Genomic DNA, 24,183 nt, shown 5'->3' with positions numbered 1-24,183 from the left:
CTGTCTCAATACCACCACCATCACCACCACCCCGCCCCTCATCTACCTGCCTGCCTTCATACGTGCCCACGGGAAAGTGACAAAGAGCTTTCATGCCCTTCAGCAACTAGGGACTCAGACAGCCCTAAGTGGTGGTGGTGGTGGTGCCCAGGCTGCTCACTCCTTGGAGACAGATGCTAAGGAAAGGGGGCAGCCTTCTGAGCAGTGTGACCCCTGAAGGAAGACAGTGGCTGAATGAGGATGTGCCTGTGTGCCTGTGTGTTTTTATATGGAGAGAGGTGATTATGGGCAGGACTGTGCAAGTTTTACACTGATTAAGGATGCCACATATAAGGGGGCATGCAATTCACAATAAAGACATAATTGAATTATATACTTACTATGATAAATGTCTGGAAGATGGAAGTAAAGAATCTTATTCTAACAAAAATTGTACATCATGATAATTTTTCAAGAGATGGCAGTTAAGTGTCTGGTGGTGGGCACCCTTTCCTAACCCAGCACACAAAGGTACTGTATGAAGCAGCTGCAACTCTGGGCACAGATCTGAAGTCAGTGGCTTTGGTTTTCCCTATGAAGTAGATGAGTTTTAATGAGCATGAGGAGATTGGAGGGTGGAGGAGAGAGGAGCCACTGTGGAGACCAGGAGGGAGGGCTGACCAGGGAAACATGGCAGTGAAATTTTTGGTGGCTCAAATCTGCTAGGGGCATGATGTCCTTATAAGTGAGGTGGCATGAGCCTTGGAGACACACATATAGGTGAGTGTGTGTGTGTGCCAGTGTATGTAGAGATATGTAGAGATTATGTTTACATATGAGAATATCACTGCATGTGTTTTTATGTATGTTTTCATATCATACATTGGTCTAAGGATGCAAAACTTTATATATGTCTGTAAATAGGTGCATATGTGCACACCTGTCTAGGTGGGTGTAAGATGTTGCTACATGATACTTTCTTGAGTGTTTTGGTTTAGGCTAAGGCCCTAATTAAGAATAATTGAAGCTCCACAGATGCTGAATCATCCATGCAGGCTGTGCTGAGGGGGTGGGCTGTGACTGATTAAAATTTTGCCCTCGATTCCCAATCCTTTCCTGAATTCATGCCCTTTGCTATATAACTGCAGCTTCTCCCACAAAAGCTGGAGTGTAGTTCCCTGGACCTTGGCCTTGGACTCATATGAGTTACTTTTACGAACCAAATATGAGCAGATGTGAAAGAGACTTGAGATGTGCTTGCAAAGTGGGGTTTGCCCTTTTATACTTCTGCCGCCAACATGAGAAGATCATGCTCTGGCTAGGGGAGTGATTCCAGGAGCACCCTTTGGTTCCAGGAGGAGGAGGTAGGACACTCGTGAATGAGAACAAATATGTATTATTGTGTGCCACTGAAATAATGTGCTTGTTCGTTACACAGCATTATTGTGATAATAGCTGACAGATACAGAAACTGGTACCAGGAGTGGGGTGTGTTAGCAACAAAAATATGTAGCATTGGCTCTGGGACCAAGTGGCGAACAGTAGGTAAAATGTTACAGTAGGCTTGAAAAAAGGTAACCCATATCACGTAGAGATGAAACACTTGGTAAAACTGCCACTCTATAATAACTTGAAGAGAGTGCATGGATTTGGGCAAGAGAGTTTCCAGGCAAAATGTTGAAAGCAAAAGCCAGCTCCTTCGGGTGCATTGGACAAAGACTTACAAGAAAGAAAATTCATAAAAGAAATAGGGAGTGTCATAGGGTAGAGAGTGTTTAGAGGGGATACAGAAGTCCCAGAACTTGTTGAGTTGGAAAAGAAATCTGTCAACTCCAGCCTCTCCTGTTAGTAAATCATTCTCAAATTAAGATACAAATCAAACCAAGGACAAAGGACAAAGATCAAACCAAGGTGATGGCCAGTTAAGATACAGCATGTGACTAGATCAAATCAAGGTGTCATTGTAACATCTTTTATTAATACTCTAAAATAATAAGGTACTATCTAGTAGATGCTCTCAGCTGCTTAAAAGGGCTTCCAAAAAGTTTAAAGGGCTTGGCCCCCACGGAAGCCTGATGTACCCAAAGTAGTCATAATTGAATCTAGAGAGACTGGCATGACTCAAAAATAACTGTGGGTTTTGGCATATGGAGTTAAGTGGAATCAAATACATAGGAAACCCATAAAGTGTCTGAGGTAGGTGCATGGCCAAAACTATGATCAGCTCAGGCAGAAGGGACTGAGACCATTCAAGATGTAAAAAGGCATCTGGTTCCCTAACTCTCTTCAGGGAGAAAGTAGACTAAGGAAGTTGTTCAGCTGCCCAAAGGGCACGTTCTTCAATGTTCTCTTCAGAAGTGGCCAAAAAGGTAAATAGAAAAGGAAGAGCTTTCAGAGAGCAGAGCCAAGAGCTTTGGAGAACAATGGATTGTTGAGTCAACCCCAGGTGGTAAATTTCTCTTGGGCTAATCAAGAGAAATTTCCTATTCTAGAGTATTCATCTAACATCTGCCCAGAAGGACTTCAGAACTGCCATGGATAAGTAAGTCCCTGAATTTCTTTTCCCTCTTTCTGAACAGGAGTGTGAATTGCAGTTATCTTGTCCCTATTTCACCAATGTATGCTGAGAGGACCACTGGATACAGAAACTGCATGGGGAGTTGGGAGGTGGACAAGTTTCTCCTTAGATTTTAGGTCACTCGATCAAGAGGAGTCCCATCCAGACCTGACAGAGGTCATGAGATCTTGATGTTATGATCGGATGAAACTTTGTGAGGGGGGGTCTTGAGGATAAGACTATTTTCTAAGTCAATATGGCCAAAGGAGAGTGGACTGTAGTAGATTGAATCACTGACCCTGATTCTTCACTCCTCCCTGAATCTAAACCTTTTGCTATATAAATACAGTTTCTGACACAAAAGTGGGAGGGTACTTCTCTAGCCCTTGTCTTTGAACTCCGTCATATGACTTACTTTAGCTAACAGGATTTTAGCAGATATTATGCAAACAGGGGTCTTGAAATGTGCTTGTGAAGTTAGGCTTGCTCTCTGGTGTTTCCACCATCACCATGAGAACATGCCCTGGGTAGGCCACTGATCCTGGGAGGACCCTTCGGCCCAAGAAGCAGAGCTGTCCCAGCTGATTCACAAACTTGGGAGCAAGAAATAAATGTTAACTGTTATATCACACTGATTTTGTGGTTTTGTTATGTAGTACTACTCTAGTAATAGCTAACCAATGCAGGAACCCAAACAGTTCTGGGACATGTAGCCCATCATCCATCTTCAGGTTATTAATGAGTGATTGGGGTTGGGGGAGATTAGTGAGTGAAAGTTTATTTGAAGAAAATTGTTGGGGTGCTATATGTCCCCCCAGGCCCACTTTGAACTTACAGAACTTCTCATGGGCCTGATGATGTGGGAAATTTAATCCTTTACCCATGGCTCCTATGGGACTATAGAGGACTACCTGGAAGAGCCTGACAGGGATCCCCTGGATTTGGAGGCCATAGAACCTGGGCCTCAATACCTGCTTAGAGACCTCTAAAATGGAGAGGCTGGCAGGGCTACCTGTGTGTGACAGCAGGTCTAGAAGGAAGGCTGTAGCAGACCGACCCATCCTTTCATAGTGCCGCAAGGCCAAGGCCTCATTTCATGTGAGACATGCGGGAGCCAAGGAAGAAAGTATGGCTGGAGTTTGTCTTCAGAGAATTCTGCCCAAGATGGCTGCCTGTCAAGGTTAGGGCCCCTCCCAAAAAGAGGCTGAGTGGGAAAGAGGGGACCACTGGATGCAGAAGCTGAGGAGGGATAAGAAGCAGTGGGCCAGAGGGAGATTGCTCATGCTGAGAAAGAAGGCACCATGTGGGCCCTGCAGGATAGGAGAAACTTCAAAAGCACCATCTAGAAGAAAGAGGCAGCATGTGGCATCTGTCATACAGAAAGTCCCAATGCCAGACAACATCTGCACTAGCCACCTCCCCTTCCTATGGAGGGAACAGAAACAGCCACTGGACAACAAGGAACAGAGAAGACACCACCATGCCCAGCTACAGGTGTATGAGGTGCTGAGATAGACAAGACTGAAGTTTGAAATGAGAGCAGACTAAACTCATACCTGAAAATGAGACTGTTCCTTAAGGTCTAAAAGTGACTAGAAAAGCTCAAGGATCTGCCCGTATATCACCAAGGTAATAGGGGAATAAAGTGGATTCTTACTCTGCCCCCTGCAAAGACCAGTTCACTCAGTCAACAAGCTGGTTTCCTGTGTATAGACTATCCACAGGATTCAGGTTCATTTATGAACATCAAATACCAATTGAGTACTTGAAACAGCTGTCTACCTTTTGACAACAATTCAACCCTAACTGTTGAATTGTTAGGAAGCTCAGAGTCAAGTCTGAAATCAGTGGTAACAGCTACCACTTGTCAGTTCCTACTGTGTGCAAGGCCCTGATAAACACTTCCTACACTCAGTCGTAATTTCATCTCCTCAAGAGCCCCCTGGGGTCTGGCTTATGACCCAATTTATTTATAGATGGGGAAACTGAGGCTCCGGGAGGAGAACCAGCTAGCCAGAGTAAGCTCAAAGAGCGCGCTCTCTCTCTCTCTACTAAAGCAGACATTGTGCTAAGATTTCTCTTGGTCTGATTTTGTTTATTTTTATGGCTTGCTCTGTGACACAGGTTCTCTTTTTTTGTCTGATCCTCTATGGGTTACCTTCAGAGCATTTAGAACAAGTATAGAAAGGGTAGTTTGTCCCTCAGTGTGACTATGAAAGAAATCTGCAAACTCACTCATTTTGAGAAGGCCCAATGCAGATCCCATTCTCTTCCAGAAGGCTCTGCCTTCCCTGGAGGTTCTTGCCCTCCCCACAGGTTTGCCTACTGAATTAATCCAAACAGGTAGGTAGAGCAGCAGTGAGCCCAGCTCACCAGTAGGTGGCTGCTCTGCGCCAGGGTCTGGGCAGCCAGGGGCAACCAAGCACTATCCCACAAGCAAGAGCCTTCTCCAACCCTCTCGCCGGTCACCAGTGCTGGAATCTGCCTCTGTGACCCCCACCTGAGCACCCGTTCGCCAACTGGTGGGTAGTTCAGCCCCAAGGCCTCCTGCTTTTGCCTCTAACCGTCTCTCCAATCCTGGCCAGCCCACCACGAATCTCTCCCCCATCATTTTCCGCCGGCTGCCCCTCCCCGAAACAAAACCAAACCCCTCCCCTAAACGCGGTACTCACTCGGAAGCGTGCGACTGTTGCTGAGGCTACTGGTGCTGGGCGGTGGGGAAAGGGACTGCAGGGAGACACTGTCCTCTTCCTGCGAGCAGCCCGCCTGGATGGCGCGCAGGTAGCTGTGGCTGCGGGAGCGGAAGTAGCTCGGCAGCGGCAAGTCAAGCGCCTCGGCCGCTGCCGACTCTGCTTCGCTGCAGGCTGACTCGCAGGCCGCCTCATACTGGTCGCTCAGATCCGCCTCCCGCACCTGTCCAGGCAAAGGCAGGCGTCAGGGGCCAGCTCTGTCCATTCTAGAGGGACGGGCAGCTTCGTGGTCGGCTCAGCTGCAGGGCTGTCAGTTCAGCCCACCTTTCCCTACCCCTCCCATCTCACTCAGAATGGAATGAGCGGAGGGAGCCCTTGGAAATATACAGCCCCTCTCACCTCTCTGGGCCTCACTTCTCATCTCTACAATGGAGAAGAAACTATTAAGGACAGTTTCTAGGATATTAACTAGATTATATCTGTGTGTCCACACTGATGGATTTTGAGGTCACATATGAATTTAGTAGGGGGAAAAGGCTATAATCAATTAGTAATGTCCGCCTGGAATGTTGGAATGGGGGGCTCCAATAGGTGTGCTAGATATTTACTGTCTTACAATTTATAGATATCTACCATCTATAAAATAGGAGCTATAGACCAAATTTTACAGGATTATTGCCAAGATTAAATGAGATAATTCACACCACATGCAGTGAGGGGAAGACACTTAGCAGGGGTACCCAGTAAGTGGCAGAATCAAACACTCCAAATGTATATTCAAGGAAGATTAATCTAGCCCTGGTATACAGAGTGTAGACTGGGGAGGCGTCTAGAATGGAGGTAGAGGCCAGAAAGGAAGCTGATGCAATGGTGTGGTGAGAGAGCATAAGACTGGATGAGGGCAGTGCAGTGAGGATTGATTAGTGATGCCTGCCATGGGCAGTATGGAGAATAACAGCATGGTTGCTACTTGCCATCTCACATCTAATTCAATCTCATCTAGATGGCTTCTAAGTGTTCCTCCAGAGATGACCAATGAAGATCCTACCAATCTGCAGCTGGAGGTGTGAGCATAGAGGGGCCTCGCCATACATATACTCTCCAAGGGTTCTGGAAGGGTCTGTCTGACACATGTTTTGGGCCATGTTGGTAACTGGGAGTCACAGAATATAAGCTGAGGAGTCAGCTGGCCAAAAAGGGACACTGGGTGGAGGTCCTGGGGGAGGCCTGGGGCCTACATGGGCAGAGGTTGACTGAGCACCATATAGAAGAAAAGATGGAGCTGGGCCTGGGCCAGCTCTGCTCTGGACCAGGCTGTGTGACCTCAGGCTATCACTATCCTCTGGGTGAGTGTTTCTTCACCTAAATGAAATGAAATGCCTGTGTACTTGTCTGACACTGCATCAAGTCAAATAACATCACCCAATTTGGAGCATATGTTTGGAAAGGTCTAAATCTGTGCTGTCCAATATAGTAGTAACTAACCATGTGGCTATTTAGGTATAAATTAATTAAAATTGAATAAAAAATTCATTTCCTTACTCACATTTCACTTGCTTATGCTACCTTTATTGGACAGCATAGATTACAGAACATTTCTGTCATTGCAAAAAGTTCTATCAGACAGTGCTGATAAAGTAAAAGACAGTGCAGCATATTCAAAATGCACTTGGAGGGGATATTAAAGAGATAGGTGTTTATCTTCCAAAGCTGCCACCTGAAGTACACTGACAGGCCCTTGAGGCTGCCAAGGGCAATGAGGTCTTGCTTTGGGATGACACAGTAACGGCACAGATGTGGAACTAGACTGCCAGGGTTTCAATCCTTGGTTCATCATTTCCTCACAGTGAATGTGGGCAAGTCATTTAACTGCTCTGTGCCTCAGTTTTCCCATCTATACAATGGGGGCTAGTATCACTTCTCAGCCTTTTTGCTAAGATCAAGTGACCCAATTTTATAGGATTGTTGTCAAGATTAAGTGAGATAATTCATATGACAAATTTAGAATAGTGTCTGGGAGAGTAAGCATCTGCTAACCTGTACCTAGCATTATAGGCAGCTCTGTTGGGTGAGTGCAAAGATTTGTAAATGTTGGTTAAGATGCTCACAAGCTCTGGTGGCATGTGTATCACTGAGGACACACTGTGTGCAGGGAACTTCCCTGGGGGTTGTCTAGCCCACTGTGGACTCCCCAAAGGCCAGAAGGAATAACGTGTTCAAGAGGCACTGTGACATGGAGGTGGGAGGCACATAAGGCATTCACATCTGGCATCAGGAAATGTGGGGCCAGTCCTAGTTAGTTTTGCCCCTGTAGGACATGTGGCCTTAGACAAGTCCCTGCATACTCCTGGCCACATGAGGGGTTGAGCTCAGAGCACCTTTCCTGCTCTACTTTCTGGTCTTAGAGCTGGAACCTGGGAGAGAGAAGAAGGCCATTCCAGGGGCAGGATGAGTGTGCATAAGAGGGGGGCAGCCAGACAGTGCCAGAACTGGACCCACCTCCATCGACTTTTGTAAAATTGAGAAGTATCTGCATTTGGAAAGTCCCTACACTCCAACATATTTAAAGGCCCCAAAAGGAGAAGTCAGGGGACTTGGGGGCTGGGATCTGGAGGCCAATACCACCAGCCCCTAGCCTGTCCAAATAAAAGTCTGCCCAGGTTTTTCCCCAGCTTTGGGGGAGGCAAGGAGGGAGGGAGCCAGAAGACTCCCAGGGAATGCTTTCCCTTATCCTGGGGTTATTTCTTACCCCATTCGTAGAACCTCACTCATTCTTTCCTATTTTTGGGAAGAGGACACTGAGGTATAGAGAGGTGAAGCAATAGGGCCAGGGAGTGGAAGGTCAGGGCATCAACATGAGCCTAGACTCCACCTTCATTGGAGGTGGTTTTCCTGGCGCTGGCTCTGCCCATACCTGCCCAGGCTGGGAGCTGGACCACTCAGAAGCCAGGCCTAAAACCCAGCCCTGGATTCTGAGATTGAGATAGGAAAGAATGGCAAACATACTGACCTGCTGTTCATGGCCAAACAACTGGGGGATCAAGGAGGCCTGTCCAAAAATCTGCAGAAAGAGAGGGGAGGGTTATGGGAAGACCAAGGCTGAGGCTGGGGTTGGTTGTGCAGGCTAGGCTGCAAAATAACTTGTGGCTGGCTGGTCCAACCTCCTCCTCAGACTGGCTGAGGCCCAGATGCTAGGAGGTCTCACTTGGCTTTCTCCAGGGATGGGAGGTTCACGACTTCTGGGGCTGGGCATTGCTGAGGACTTGTAATCTGCTGTTTACATGTCTTTCTCTTGGTCTGGCCCCAGGATGCCCTGTCTGCTGCCTCTTACCTGGGCAGGCAGCCCCCAGGATCTATAGACTAGGGACAGAACCCAGAGCCTTCTCTTCCTTGGTCAGGGCCTGCACAGTCCAATGCCTGGTAGGAGGAGGGCTCCTTCTGGCAGGATTCAAGGCCGCAGAGACACAGCTAGAGTTGGCACATCTCTCACTTTGGGGCCACATATGCGGCTTAGGTCACTCAACCTTCTGGGGGTGAAGGTTTGGGGGTTCAGAGGACCCTGAGCTAGGACAGAACTGGGGCTAGGCAGGGTATAATAGGAGAGACCTGTTAGGACCCCCAGCCTGGCTGATCTTGTGCCTTTTTGTGTAGCCAAAGGACAAAAGTGTCCCAGGTGCCAGGGCCAGGCAGGGGTTGGAAATGGGTGTAAGAGAGAAAGACAAGACAGACCCAAAGAGAAACATGGAAATGAGATACACTACAGAGTCAGAGAAAAATGTGAAGGAGGCAAGAGAAAAACAGAGTCAGGAAGACTGAGAGCTGAGAGAACATGATAGGATGGGAGAGACAGGGAGGGAAGCTGTCCATTCACCAAACACCTACGTGCCCTGTGCCACATACTGGGGACACTGGGGAACAAGACAGCAAGGGCCCCACCTGTAGGAAGCTCTCAGTCTTAAGAGCAAAACAGACATTAAGTAAATAAGCAAACAAATGTAATTCTAGATAATGATAAGTGCTGCCAAGAAAATTAAGCAAGGTGAGGGAACAGTGCCCTGGGGGCTCCTTTACATGACAGGGCAGGCCCCTCTGAGGAGGTGACATTTGAACAAAGACCTGAAATGCAGGGAAGAGTCAGCTGCGTAAAGATCTGAGAGAAGAGTGCTCCTGGGAGAGGGAATAGCAAATGCAGCGACCTGGGGCAGGAATCAGATGTGTAAGGAGCAGGGAGGAAGCCAGTGTGGCTGGAGCAGGGTGTGACAGAGCAAGTCGAGATTATGTCCCAGAGGGAGGCAGGGCCTCTTGAGTCCCAGTAAAGACTCTCACTTGGGTGAGGTGGGAGCCATGGGAGGGTTTGGAGCAGCGGCATGGTATGATCTGACTTTAGTCTTTCACTGTATATTTCTTTTCTTTTAAAAAAAAATTAAAGATGAGAGAGGAGTGGAGAGAGAGAGAAACACTGATTTGTTGTTCCACTTATTGATACATTCATTGGTTGACTCTTCAATGTGCCCTGGGGATCAAACCCACATCCTTGGCATATGCCGATGACATTTTAACCAAGTGAGCTACCTGGCCAGGGCCTGACTTAAGTTTTTTACAAGCTCTCTCTGAGAACATACTGGAGGTGGCAGGCATGGAGACCAGAACAACTGTTCAGGTGAGAATTGGTGGGGCCTGGATGAGGGTGGCAGAGGATCCCATGGCTGGGGTGCTCCACCCCTTCCCACACTTGAGGTCAGTCTCCTTGGAGTCTGGGAATGACAGTGCTGAGGGTGGGAGCCTAGGAAAGGCTTGGCCAGGCTAGGAATAATGGAGTGTAGAGGAGTTGGGGGAGCCCAAAGCCTTCTGGTTCTAAGGAGTCCCTTAGCCTGGGCCATGGGACTGCTCACAGTGTAACCTAGGGCCTGTTCCTGTCCAAAGAGAAGGCTGGGTCTGCACATGGCTGCCCTCACTGCCTTGCTGGACTACTACTGGCCGGTGTCTGCTCTCTCTGGGCCTTGTCCCCAAATCCACACCATGGGGGGAGCTCTCAAGTCTTGGCTAGTTCCACCTTTGCAAACTCTAAAGTACTATGTACCTGCAGGGGCTGGGGTCCAGAGCAGGGTCTGAAAGCCCTGGATTTCTGCCCATCTTTGCCTCCTCCTAGCTGTGTGACCTCACCTCTCTGAGCCTCAGTATCCTCATCTGTGAAATGAGGATATGAATAATAATGTCCCCTCTGGGGGTGGCTGTGAAGGTTCAAGGAGCTGAGAATTAAAAGTGCAGCACAGTATGCTCATTGCTATTAGTAGTCCAGAGTGGAGAAGCAACTTGTGTGAGGTCACACAGCAAGATGACAATAAGAGCCATAAAGGTAGCTACCTTTTGCTGAGCACTTTATGTTCATTAATTCATTGATTCCTCACAACCCTTTGAAACAGGAATTATCACCCTCCTATTGTAAATCAGAAAAGAGGCTCTGGGAGGAGGTGACTTGTTCTGGGTTCTGTTGTTGGTGACAAGACTGGGACCCAACCCAGGTCTCCAGTTCCCTATCCTCAGGACTCCTGGGTCTACAGCTGTGGTGTGTGCCTTCCCTCAGGACCCACAGCTTAGGTCAGGCAATGCCATGCCCTATAACTGCTCTCCAGCCACAGGACAGTCAGTGGGGCAGAGACACACACACAGGTAGCTTCAAGAACAAAGACTAAACAAAAGCACAACGCAGACCACTCTACAGGGGTTGGGCCTGGATGTCTGTCCTCCTGGGTAGGAGTTGGGGCTCTGCCAAGCACACTGACCTTCTGGCTGCCCATCACCCTCACCTGGCTGATGCAGCTGGAGTCATTGAGGCTGTCGCTGATGGGGTTGTAGTCTTCCTCCCAGCTCGGACACTTGGAGGGCAGCAGCATGTCCACAGAATCCAGGCGGTCCAGGCTCCTGGTGGGGATGGGGAGCAGACAGGGCTAGCCCACCCATTGTTCAGCCTGAGAAACTCAGGCTCAGAGAGGAAAAGGCTAGCCAAGGTTATACAATGGCAGAGGGAAAAATGGAAGTCACTGCCAGCCCTGGTAATGGTGGTGGTGCTGGGGCAATGAGCAAGGGGAGTACTCCTAGAGCTTGGAGGCCTTGTGAGGCTAGAGGGTACAGGAGGTCCTCACCTGTCATGTCCACTGCAGTCATGCGGTGGCAGCACACATTTGCTTTTGACCATTTCAAACCTAGGTGGCCCACACCAGCTCGATTCTACAGGTTCCTCCCCTGTAGGTCTGGGGCAATTCCAGGGGCTGGACAGAGGAGGTGGAGCCAAGACCCATAGCATTGACCTCAGACTAGGGCTACCCAAAGGGCATCAGTTTTGGCACGATGTCCAGGTGGCCTCCACCAAGCCCCTGAAGACTCACCAATTCTCTCCATGGCCCCTGCTCTTCAGTCTTTCTCACATCTACCTGCCCCTTCCCCCTGCCCCTGCCCCTGCCCCCGCCCCCTCCCCCATCCTCACTGCTCTGGGGATAAGGTCCAAGCAGCCAACAGCTCAGGCTCTTGATATAGACAGGCTTGGACTGGAGTCCAGCTTCCTTGCTGGGTGACCCTGGACAAGTCATCACCTTTGTTTAAGTGAGGGCTTCCTCACCTATTAAGAATGACACTACTTTCCAGCTGGGGCTATGATGGTGAGGATTCAGTGATGCAGATTAAAGTGCACTGGGGTAATAGACCCCAGAGAACAGCAAGTGCTAATGGACAGTGCCCGTTACTATTACTACTACCATTAGTACTGATTCCCTTATTCAAGGCCTCTGCCCAGTCCTGACCACCTCTCCAACTTCAATGTCCACTGGTCATTCATAGAATTATAGGATCTCAGGCCTAAAAGGGGTCTTACGGATCATCTAGCTCAGCCCCCTCACTTAAAGATGGGGAAACTGAGGCTCAGAGAGGGACTGACCTGTGACTGGCCGGTGGTGTCCTGAATTCCCCCCTTCAGGCCACTCCTTGCCTTCTGTCCCAGCCAGTGAAACTCCTGCCTTCTTCCCTCCCTGCCGTGGTCCTGCTGTCACCTGACCTGCTCTCTTTCCTCTGTCTCAGTCCTCCCAAACTACCTCTGCCAGGAAGCCTTGGTTCATGCCCCCAGCAGTTGGAGAACTACGACTAAGCTTGTTCGCTTTAACTCTTCTGAGTCTTTCTTTTGTGTGTTTCTGACTTGCTTTTGTTTTTCTTTCTCAGTGGACTTTGAATCCCCTATACCAAGTTTCACCTGTTCTGTTCTTGTCCCTCATTCCTTTCTGTTCCAGTCCCCAGGATGACGTCTGCATGTGAGAGCCTCGCCTCTCTAACATTTTAATTGCTGCTTTCTGTGTGCATGTGTTTCATTTGTTCATACCTTCACTAACTCTTCCCAGTCTTAAAGGAACAGGGTAAGGCTCGAATAGTGGAATTCCAGGCAAGGGTGATGGGAGCGGTGAAGGCTGTCTACCTCCCTTTGACTTCTGAGAAGGCTGTCTACCTCCCTCCTTCCTAGTCTTGGAGCTCAGGGATCAACTACAGGGGAATGGACAGAGGGGCCTCTGACCTTTCCTGGGCAGTGCTGGCATAAGTGGTGGGATCAGTTCTCCTAACCAGAAGTACAGCAGTCCCTGGGGCAGGTCTACTGTGAGAGTGAACTCACCTGGGGATGTGATTCCTATGGGCAGGGTTTACCTGGGCCAGTCGCTCTAGAGAGGCTCACCTGTGGCCAGAACTTAACTGTGGGGGGCTTATGAGATGGTTCACCAAATGGAGGGGCTCTCCAAAGTCAACTCACCGAAGTGCAAAGTCCACCCTAAGGACGAGAACCTCAGGAGGGGGCTAACGTGACCGGGGGTTCACCTAGGTGGCGCGGCTCGCTGTGGGCTCGGGTTCACTGGGATCTGAGGCAGAGTCGTCTGTAGGGCTGGGCTCTCTGGGGTCAGCCCAAAGGGAGGAAGGAAAGGTCCCCAGGGATGTGGCACAGCTGTGAGGGGCTCACCTGGGGGGTAAGGCTTGCCTGTGAGCGGGGCAGGTACAGAGGGAAGAGGCTTCCCCACCCCAGAGCTCCGGGGAGGGGGGAGGGGCTCACCTGAAGGGGCGGAGCTCCAGCGGAGCGGGGTTAACCTGTGGGCGGGGCTCCCACAGGGATGGGGCTCACTTAAGGGAGAGGTTCCCTTAGGGAGAAGAACTCAATGGTGGCCAGGGCTTCTGGTGGGCGGGGCCGGGCCTGGGCCTCCCAGGGGCATTCCTAGGGGCGGGGCTTCGGGGGCGGGCTCGCCGGGGCGGGACTCTAGGGGGAGGGGCTGCGCGGTCACCTGCGGGGGTTGCTCTGCTCTCCCAGCGACTGCTGCGTGGCCCTCAGGTAGCTCTGGCGCCGCGCCGCAGTCTTGGGCGAGGGCTTGGGGCTGCCGCCAGACTCATCGCTGTCCTCGTCGCCCATGGCCTTGATGTAGCTGCCGCTGCGCATGCGTCGGCACGGGATGTGGCCCTCCGCCGCGGTGTCGGCGTCGCGCGGGGACAGCAGCGCGGTGCTCCACTCGCCGCCGCCGCCGGGCACCTGGGGTGGGAGGAAAGGCCTCAGAACAGGTCTGGAGAACCGCCGGCGCTCAGCCCCGGGCTCGCCGCCGGGGTCAGAGCTCTCTCGCTCCCACCGCGGAGGGTCCAGCCTTGGGTGCTGGGTACTGCCATCGAAGCCACCCAGCAGCCAGGCAGAGCCCCGGGCTGGGAAGGAGAGCTGGGTTCCGGAGCCGACTCTGCCACAGCTTCACTATGGGCCTTAAGCAAGTCCCTGGCCATCTTCGACCTCAGATTTCTCCGTGGATCCCAGGCTGTGTGATCACAAAGGCCCCCACTGTAGCTCCCTTTCTGAGTAGCCACTGTGTTCCCATCACTCCCCCTGCTATCTCAGAGGATGGTTTATAATCCCACTGCACAGATAAGAACAGCAGGCCTGTGGGAGGCCCCCAGACCTGACACCCAGAGCCTGGCCCTAGGATAGGAGAGAAGGGCAGGTCAGAGGACCCTGACACATCAGTATGGGCATAGGGTCCTCCAAGCCAATCACAATCCCACATCCCACAGTCATTAAACTGAGGTACAGAAGAGCTGGCTTTCAAGGTGGAGCAGCCACTCAATAAGCTAGAAAGAGGCTCCGTTTTCCCATCTGAACCTCAGGGATCCCACCTGTGGAAGGGGATTGTGATAAAGGCAAGTAAGATCACAGCTGTGAGGGCAGCCCTAGTCCTCAGTGGTTACAGTGGCAGGAACCAACACGGAAACCCCACCGTCCTTCCAACGCCAGGCTCCGCCAGCTGCTCCAGGGCTGCACCCAGCCTACACCCCTCGTTCATCTAACACACTCATGTACACACAGCAGATGTTCACCTCACAATGAATGAGGGTGCACATCTCAGCACTTACATGCATCTCAGCCCCAGCACACAGTAAACAGACCTTGCATGTGTACATATCTGAAAGCAACCATACTTCCCCATACACACCCATCTCACCAAGGATGCATCCCAGAAGCCTCTATATCATGTGTACACCCTTCAATGTGTACACAACATGAACACAGAGCATACTCACTAACCACCACTGCACAGTGGACACATCTCAACATGTGCCTAGCTCACCATGTCCCCACCTCAACACACACCCTCACTAGGTCTATACTTCACCATGGATGCCCAGGTGCACACGTTTCTCAGTGTACAACAACATATCCATTTTTTACCAGGTGCACAAATGTACACTCCCACATCACCATGGCTGCACAGATACCACATTTTTCTCAGTGCCCACATTGCCAGCGGCCAATTTCCAGCTGAGGGAGGGTTCCTGTCTGGGACTCCCACCCTAGGGCTCCCCTCAGCCTTCCCAAACCCCCTTCCCCAGCTGACCACCCAGCCAGTCATGAGAGCCTGTACATTTTATCCACCAAACCATCTGCTCGTCCAGCCTCCCTACCTCTATCTGTCCTTTGGGAAGGTGGCCTTGTATATCTCTGTTCAAGATCTGTTGCTACCTGAGTCCCCTACCCACTTCCCTCCCTTCTTGCAAGCAGGCAGCACAACCTTGGGGCCTGCAGGGCCACCCTTTCATGGTGGTTCTGAAGCATTTTCACATGATCAGACCAACCATACCATTTTGAGGGGAAACCAGGTCACACAACACTCTTACTTATATTTCTAAACTAGGAAGTGGATTGAGAGCCATAAAAGCCTTAAATATATAAAGTACTGCCTAGATTTCATTTTCTCCCTATTAAAAAAAAAAAATAGCCTCTTCCCTCTTAGTCTCACTGTCTTTAGAATTTTATACAGAATGACAGGAACTTGGGGCTTTATCAGACTTTGATATTCATCTGGTTGAAAACACATTTTATGTGTTTCCAAAAGCTGGCCAGGCCTGCACTGGCATACCCTCCCCAGGTATGCCAGCTCACTACCCACAGAAGCAGCCCCTTCCATCATGACATGTACTAAAATCTGTTTCCTGTAACTTCCACCCACATCTTGGGCTTTGCCACTCTCCCTGCCCTTGAGAAACCTGGGAAATGTGTAGCAACAGTTCTGCCACTTTCCTTGAGTGTGGCATTCGTGCATAATTAGTGCCTCAATAAACATTCACAATTAAAAGAATAAAACTAGTGCCCCAAACTGGGTTAGGGCCTCTGCAGTCCTGTAGTCCTCCATGCTTATCTCCAGAACATTCTGCTCACACTGACATGACTGTCTGTTCATGTGTATTTTGCTCCCAGCATCCTGATAATCGGGGCTATGTCTTATTTATTTCTAGCTCTGTTCATTTAAGTGTCTATCTGTTCATCTACCCCTCTCTCCTCTCACATTTCCTGAGCACTTCCTCTATGCCAAACCCTGTCTTGGGCCTTGGGCATACACAACTGTACCAGGTACAGTCCCTGTCCTCAAGGAGCTCCTACTCTGTTGGGAGCAGAAGGGAGGAGGCCCACAATTAGAATTCCATGCAATTGGTCCTATGAGGTAGGTAGATGGCACAGCTTCCAGATTTTGTCTTCTACAGGGCAGGGACATGTTCTAGTCTCTACTCATGGCTGATCTCAGAAGGGTCCTAATCAATGTCTGCTGAGAGCATGACCAGTGGAAGGAATCCCCTCATGAGCAGGTACCACCAGTCACCCATTTCCTAGGCTAGTACAGAGGCCTGAGGGAAGCAACTTTCCAAGTGAGTCTGTGATACAGTTGGGCCTCACAGCTGTACCTTCCTCATACCCCTCACCCCCCCACACACACACACACCCCAGACCCTGGAAGGGACCCACCTGCAGGTAGTGGTAGGCTAGACCCTGGTGGCAGGATTTGGACTTTAGCAGGCTCTTATCCAAGGTGGCTGAGGTCTTCTGGCAGACCTCATGGGCGTGGCTGAGGGTCAGAGTGGACCAGGAGCCCCGCTTGACATAGTTGGTGTCAGTGCCCACCCCAAGGCTGGGGCAGGAGGCTGGGGGTACAGGCGGGGGTGGTGGAGTAGTCAGCTCAGCAGTATTGTTCTTGGCGGCTTTGAGCATGTGCCCACTGATGGTGTTGTAGGCGTGCATAAAGTAACGTGGCTGGCTGCGTTCTGCCTGGCGGCCTAGCGTCATCAGCCCTGAGGCTGGCCCACTGCTACGGAAGGCACCACCCTCACCGTCCAAGTTGTCATCGGAGCTCCACCAGCCTGAGATGTTGGAGCGGCTGCGCCGTTTGGGTTCCCCAGCCTTGGCCCGCTCCTTGCTCTTGGCCCTCCGGCCCTTGCCGTCCTCCAAGCCACCTTTCTTGCTGCCATTGGCACCGATCTTGCCTGCTGTGCCCTCCAGTGAGGGTGCCTTAGTGAAGAAGAGCCTCTGGACTGAGTGGACCAGGTGACGGATGCGACCAGGACTCTCACCACGGGCCTTGGCCTCACCACGGGGGAACTGGAGAGTGCTGAAGCCATCACGGTGGATGGGCAGCTGCTTCTCAAACTGGTCGAGGAGATTGGCAGGCAGGCGGTTGATCTTGGTGGCCTGGGCATGGCTGGGGAAGGGGCTCTCCTCTGGCACCTCGAAGTGGGAGTTATAGTGGATGCGGGGGAAGGTGCTGCTCGGTGGTGGCAGCTGATTGTTGAGTGGGAAGAGACTATCCCCTGGCAGAGCATTCTGCGCAGGGAAGCGAGGCTCGCGGGCAAAGGCCTCTGTGGGCGACAGCAGGTAGGGGTTGCGGTCAGGCCCTGCAAACAGGGGTTCGTGTGGTGGGTCCAGGCTGTCGGAGAGGTGGCGGGGGCGGCTGTCACCGAGGCCTTTCATGATCTCGGCCCTCGGGGCAGGGGCCGTCACCCTAGCAGGGTGCCCGGGTCGCCTCTCCCGGGCAGCAGCTATCCTGGGAAGAGAAGACAGAAAGGGGTCAGCTAGGTTTGGAGGAGACAGGGTGCTGGGAAGGTCAGCCGGACCTCCACAGATGTCAGCGTCAGAGGATTTCTGAAGAGTCCTGGCCTGCCCTTAATATTGTGGGGCAGAGGACAAGAGTACAAGTGGAGGCCCACATGCCACGTATATGAATAAAAGTTATAACTCAGGCTAGCAAACTGTTAAACAAAATATGTTCTACTCTCCTACTTTGACAAATATAGCTTCATAAGATTCAAACTCAGACTTCTTGGTCTCCTGTGAATTCCATGGGGGAATGTGGTGGGGGAGGCCACTGCCCTCCTTTTTACTCCCATCTCTGACTCTGTCCTTTGCCATAAGGAGCCACACCCCAAGCTCACTCCACATGCTCCCAAAACAGCTACCCTTCAGGCCTAGGGATGGTCTCACTGGCAATGCAGGCCACCCATGGGAAGATCCCATGCTTACCCTGGAAGCCAGCATGGGATCATTTTGGACAGGGAATTCCAGGGTCCCTCGTATCCAGAGTACGGTCTAATTGGGGAATGTAGACGACTGGTGGGGTACGTCCACTTGGTCCCTGGACACTCTTTGCTTCCTGGGGAAGAACATGGTCAAAAGAGTAGGGCCCAGGGCAGAGGACCCCTTACTGGGGTCTGAGGGCAGTACTGCCCAAATCTTTATTTTAGCAGAGGAATCCTTAAGTCAAATGTGAACTCTCTGTAAAAACTAGCTCTACCCTCAACAAGAGTCTACCAAGTGTAACCTGTAGGCTAAGACACTGGGAGCTGCAGACATCAGAGAGGCCAGTAAGCCCACTAGCCCATCATTTCCAACTGAGATGAATCAATGACAGCCAGCCTGGAATAGAGTTCTCAGAGTCGATACAGGAGCACATGTTTCAGGACTGGGTGGAGAGGGCAAGGCCTCAGGAGAGAATGGCATTTAAATAGAACCACTGTACCTCAGTTTCTCCATCTGTAAAGTGGGGGCAGTTGGACTAGCTGGGTCTTCCAGCCAGAACCATCTGGAAATATCAGTCTCACACTTAGGAAAGTCCCTTTACTTTCTGGGTCTCAGTCTTCCCATCTCTACCACAGAGCAGAGGGGAGGTCAGCGAGGTTTCTAAACCCTAGACCCCACCGGCCCTGCTTAGAGTCCCAAGGTTTAATATGGCCTGTGTGCCTGGCATGCTAAGGATTGGTGCGGCTGGAACAGAGCAAGTGATGGCAAGGGCAGTGAGGGAAGAGTTCTTGGAAGGCCTGGGCCATGTCAGGGTGGACAGGCTCTGGCTGAAGTCAAGTGTAGTAGGCAGGATAATGTCTCCCAAAGGTGCCCATGTTCTAATCCCTGGAACCTGTGATTATGTTACTTTACATGTTAAAAGGGACTTTGCAGGTAGGATTAAGGATCTTGAGATGGGGAGATTATCCTGGATTATCTGGAAGGGTACAACCTGATCACATGGGTCCATATGAGGGAGGCAGGAAGGTTGGAGTCAGAGAAGGAGATAGGATCACGAAAGCAGAGGTCAAAGTGATGCAGGAATGCAGGCAGCCTTTAGAACTTGGAAGAGGTAGAGTCAGATTCTTCCCTAGAGCCTCCAGAAGGAATGCAGCCCTGTGACTCATTTTGGATTTCTGACTTCTCAAACTGTAAAATAATAATTCTGTGTTCTTTTAAGCCACTAAGTTTGTGGTAATTTGTTACAGCAGCAATAGGAAACTAACACATCAAGCATGGGTTTGGGTGTCCCAGACCCCTTCCCACTTCTCAAGCAGCTTTGAAGGCAAATCCAAGACCCCAAAGAACACTGCATGAAAATACTGGCCTAGGTAAAACCCCCATTTTATAGATGGGGAACCTGAGGTCCTCAGAGGGAAAGAACTTCCCTAAGATCATACAGTAGGTCTAGTGGCTGAGGCAGGACTGGGGGGCCCACACTGTTCCTATTCCTCCACGTAGCTGCTTTGCAACTGTCACCCCAAGCTGGCTGGTCCCCAGATTCTCAAGGATCTGGAATTATTTCCGTGGATCCAGCCAATTTCATGACCAACAGTGCCCTAGGCCTTCCCCTGAGATTCTGTAGAGTTCACATGTATTGGATTCTTCCCCTTCTCTGCCAGAGACTCTCTGTGCCTCTAGGAGTCTGATGAACTCCACTCCTGGAGACCAGAGCACTTTAATGACAGTCCTTGTGGCTGAGCAGCTCCCTTGGAAGCATTTTTGCTTCCACCAGGAGACTTGTCAGAGCATTTATCCTCAGCCTGAAGAAGTCTGCTAACTTATATCTTTATCTTCATTACACCATATCCTCACAACAGCTACATGAGGTGGGGGACCATTATCTCCATTTTACATATGGGGAAACTGAGGCTGGGAGAGGGAGTTGTAGTCAAGGTGAAATAGGTAACTCAGACTTCAGCCACCCCATCAGTGTTCTGGGCAGTGAAAGATCCCCCTCCACATCAGCCAGCAGCATCTCCCTCTGGGAAAACCTCTTTTTGAAAACAATTTCAGGAAAATGCAAAACTGCCCCATAACCTCCTGCTCCCAAGCCTTTTCTTGGCCTCCTCGAGTCCCCTGGGCTCAGGGGCAAGCTTCTTGGCACTTCTGCTGGTGAATCGTGTGGAAAGCAATACATCCTTGATTCCACTCAAGTAAAGACAGTGATACTGCAAATACAACATGGTTTGCAAAGACAGTCCCACTCACTTGACAGGGGCCTGACTCCCTAGAAATGTCCTGGGTAGAGAGGGCTGGTTACCAGGAGCAGAAGACAGCTACAGGCTCTGACCCAGTAGTACATACTACTCAGTTATCCCACCCAGGGCACCTTCTCCAGCCCTCCCAGGGAGAACTGACTTCAATCTGACAGGTATTCTTGACCCCAGGAATCCAAGGTTGCTCTAGGAGGACTGTGTGAGTGTGAGCCTGGGCCCATGGCTGCCTCCCCCAGCCTCGGTCTGTGAGTCTGCCAAATGGGTCCAGGAGGAGGTGGTGGAAGGTGTGGGAAAGTGCTCAGTGAACTGTGATGTGCTAGCACGAGCTATTCCCCAGGGGACAAACCCTGCCCCGGTCCAGGTGGTCTTGACTGGTGAGGCCCCTCGCCTGGCTTGTGGGGGAAGGAATTACACAGGTACCTGCCTTGGAGGATTACAGGAGGGAGAGTGGGGGCTGCCACCCTCAAGGAGACCCCCAGAGACCTGCTAGATACTTTAATGACCACAGTGACCTCCCAACTGCTCTCCTTCCTGTGACTGGGCCCTCATTGTTAAGAGTCTCTTCCTCCAGCTTCTGGAGGCCTGTGTATCTATCCTTCTAGCCCACCTTAAATGCTGGTGCATCTCAGGGCTTTGGGCAGGCTCACAGTATCCTCCAAACAGTAAAATGCTTCAATGTCACCCAGTGGGGTCTCAAGCCAGACACCTGGGCATCTCCTTGAATTTGTCTCTCCTGACCTTCCATGTCCTTCTCCTAGTAACAGCCCCTGCTGTGCCTGGAAAATGATTCCACCACAGCCTCAGTTCCTGTGGTTTAGGTGGAGCCTGTCTTATCCCAGAATCCCAGGGATGGGCACATGACCTAGGTCTGGCCAATCAGAGCCCTGCATTCCTGAGTACTGATTGGCTCAGAGATGGAAACAGGATCCTTGCTAGCCAATAAGAATTGGCCCTGGGATTACGGCCGAACTTTTGGAAAACAGGTGCCCTCCTTTCTGTTAGGGCTGCTGTGCTTGGTAGAGCCTCAGCTTGGAATCCTTTATCAAGATCTTGCCTGATGTCTCAGATACGAGAGTTAAGAGACGTTCTGCTTCAGTCTAAATTGGGTTGCTGTGTCTTTCAGCAAGAACCCAATGATACTGGCCTCATGTCCCGTTGGTCACTACAGCAGTGGCTGTGGGTGGCCCACCCATATCTCCTGTGGTCTCATCACTGTGGTGCCCAACAGGCTGAGTTCCAAATGTCAGCATCTGCATCCCAATGGGGAACTGGGGGGGCTCCCTCTGGCAGCTGAAGCCTGCTCACAGGTGGCCATGGCCTGCAGGAACTGCCGGAGAATTAACAATCTCCCACCTGGCTGTAGCTCTCAACCAGTGACTTTCGGGGACCTGGTGTATAAAAACCCCAGCTCCTCCACCCCTCAGGGGGACAGCTGAGGGATGGGCTCTACACTGACTCCTGGAGCTGCCCAGAGGGACTGAGCTCCAGTTGCTTACAGTGGTCACTTGCTTGATAATGCTCCTTTCTTTTGTTTTCTTTTTTAACCCTCCCTAAGGTTATTGTTTTAATTGATTTTTAGAGAGAGAGGAAGGAAGAGAGAGAGAAACATTGATTCGTTGCCTCCTGTGCACACCCCCACTGGGGATCAAACTCGCAACCTTTTGGTGTACAGGAGGGTGCTCCAACCAACTGAGCCAACCAGCCAGGGCTGATAACGCTCCTTTCACTAGCTGCCTCCCCTTCCCTTTCATATGTCCCCCTCCCACACTGTGCTGCCTACTCCCAAACAAAGTACTTGCACTTGAATCCTTATCTTGGGTATGCTTCTGGGGAACCCCAACTATGACAGTCCGTGAGTCACAGTGATTCTGCCTTGGTTGTTTCCCAATGGCATCCCCTCTCTGTATGCTCTGCCTCTGTGGCTCCCACACCTCACCTAGACAACTGGGGTCCAGGATATTCTCTTTTCTGTAATACCTTGCTCACCTTTTTGAGCTGGAAACTTAATTCACTTATTGTCTGACTTTCTTATATCTAATAAATGTGTTATTGGAAAGGCGAAACATTTCTCCAAGTACTCATTTGGCTGCATCTCATAGATTTCATTTCCCCACAGGTTTTCCCTCCCTTAAAAAAGAATTGAGGTGAAATTCACATAACATAGTAACCATTTTAAAGTGTACAGTTCAGTGACATTTAGTACACTCACAATGCTGCGTAACCACTACCTCTATATAGTTCTAAAACATTTTCTTAACCCCAAAAGAAAACGCTATGCCCAGTAAGCAGTTATTCCCTGTTCCCTCCTCCTTCCAGCCCCTAGCAATCACCAATCTGCTCTCTGTTGCTATGGATTTACCTATTTCCCAAGGGTCTTATTTTTATTGTGGTAAAATATATAACACAAAAGTTGCCACTTTAGCCATTTGTAAGTGTCTAGTTCAGTGGCTTTAGCTACATTCACAATGACATGCAACTGCCACTATTACCAACGTTCAAAATTTGTTCATCAGCCCAAAGAGAAACTCCATAACCATTAAGCAATAACTCCTAATTCTCTCCCCTCCCCAAGTCCCTGGTAATTTCTAATCTGCTTCCTGTCTCTATTAATTTGCCTATTCTAGATTCCACGTAAGTGGAATTATACACCACTTGCCTTTTTGTGTGTGTTTTTTAAATAAATTTTCTTTTAAAATTAATTTAATTTAGAGAGAGAGGAAGGGAGAGAGAGAGAAGCATCAATTTGTTGTTCCACTTACTTATGCATCATTGGTTGCTTCTTGTACGTGCCTTGACCGGGAATTGAATTCACAACCTCGGCGTATTAGAATGATGCTCTAACCAACTGAGCTACCCAGCCAGGAACACTTGTCCTTTTCTACCTGGCTTATTTCATTAAGCATAATGTGTTCAAGGTTCATCCATATTGTAGCACATATCAGAACCTCATTCTTTTTTATGGTTGAATAATATTCCATTGTACGTACACGCCACATTTTGTCTGTCTGTTCATCTACTGATGGGCATTTGGGTCGTTTCCACCTTCCGGCTGTTATGAACAATGCTACAATGAGCAATGGCATACACGCATCTATGTGAGTCCCTGCTTTTAATTCTTTTGGGTATATACCTAGGGGCAGAATTGCTGGGTCCTATGGTAATTCTGTGTTTAATTTTTTGAGGAGCTGCCAAACTGTTTCCCACAGTGGCTGCACCACTTTATATCTCACCAGCAATGTGTGGGGTTGCAATTTCTCCACACCCTCACCAACACTTGTTCTTCTCTTTTTAAAATATACTCATCCTAGTAGGTATGGACTGGTACATCACTGTGGTTTTGGTTTGCATTTCTCTGATAACTAATGATGTTGAAAATCTTTTCATGGGCTTATTGGCCATTTGTATACCTTCTTTGGAGAAATGTATATTCAGTCCTTTGCTCACTTTTAATTGGGTGATTTGTCATTTCTGGTGTTGTTTTAGGCATTCTTTATACATTCTATATATGAAACCCTTATCAGATATATGATTTGCAAGTATTTTCTCCAATTTTGTCCCTACAGGCTTTTAATAGGTGGTGTTTTTCAACTTGTTTGGAGCAGCTACTCACCTTTTCCTTCCTCATTAGCACTGATGGTCTCCCTTCCCCCTAGTATCCCCTGGCCTGTCAGCTCCACAAAGAACATGAGTCCATGTTTCCATAACCTCCTAGTAAGCAAGGGGCAGAGGAATGAGAAAGGATCTGGAGATGGGCAGGGAGTGGATGATCCAAGCTGCTGCCTGGATCTCCCCTTCGGGACTGAGGCACTCACATCTGCAGTTGCCAAGAGCACTGGCTGCTGATGGTGCAGAGCTGAG

The 24,183-nt window shown here is 50.1% G+C and overlaps 1 protein-coding gene across 2 annotated transcripts in view; it reads right to left on the bottom strand.

The window, feature by feature from the left end:
• DLGAP4 (DLG associated protein 4) overlaps window positions 1–24,183 on the bottom strand; it is a 97,052-nt gene that overhangs the window by 58,211 nt on the left and 14,658 nt on the right. Inside the window, exons 2-6 of one of the 2 annotated variants that reach the window (XM_081148999.1) lie at window positions 16,523–17,594; window positions 13,533–13,774; window positions 11,034–11,148; window positions 8,237–8,287; window positions 5,209–5,449 (exon numbers count right to left, since the gene is read on the bottom strand). In XM_081148999.1, the coding sequence (XP_081005125.1) occupies window positions 5,209–5,449; window positions 8,237–8,287; window positions 11,034–11,148; window positions 13,533–13,774; window positions 16,523–17,521 (1,648 nt within the window). In that variant the 5' untranslated portion in view covers window positions 17,522–17,594. Of the gene's footprint in view, window positions 1–5,208; window positions 5,450–8,236; window positions 8,288–11,033; window positions 11,149–13,532; window positions 13,775–16,522; window positions 17,595–24,183 lie in introns of those variants that run through there. The other variant, XM_081148998.1, reaches the window with a different exon arrangement.

This window comes from Miniopterus schreibersii, assembly GCF_964146895.1.
Source record: "Miniopterus schreibersii genome assembly, chromosome: 10".
NCBI lineage: Eukaryota > Metazoa > Chordata > Mammalia > Chiroptera > Miniopteridae > Miniopterus > Miniopterus schreibersii.
This window is presented reverse-complemented; position numbering and strand designations above follow the sequence as displayed.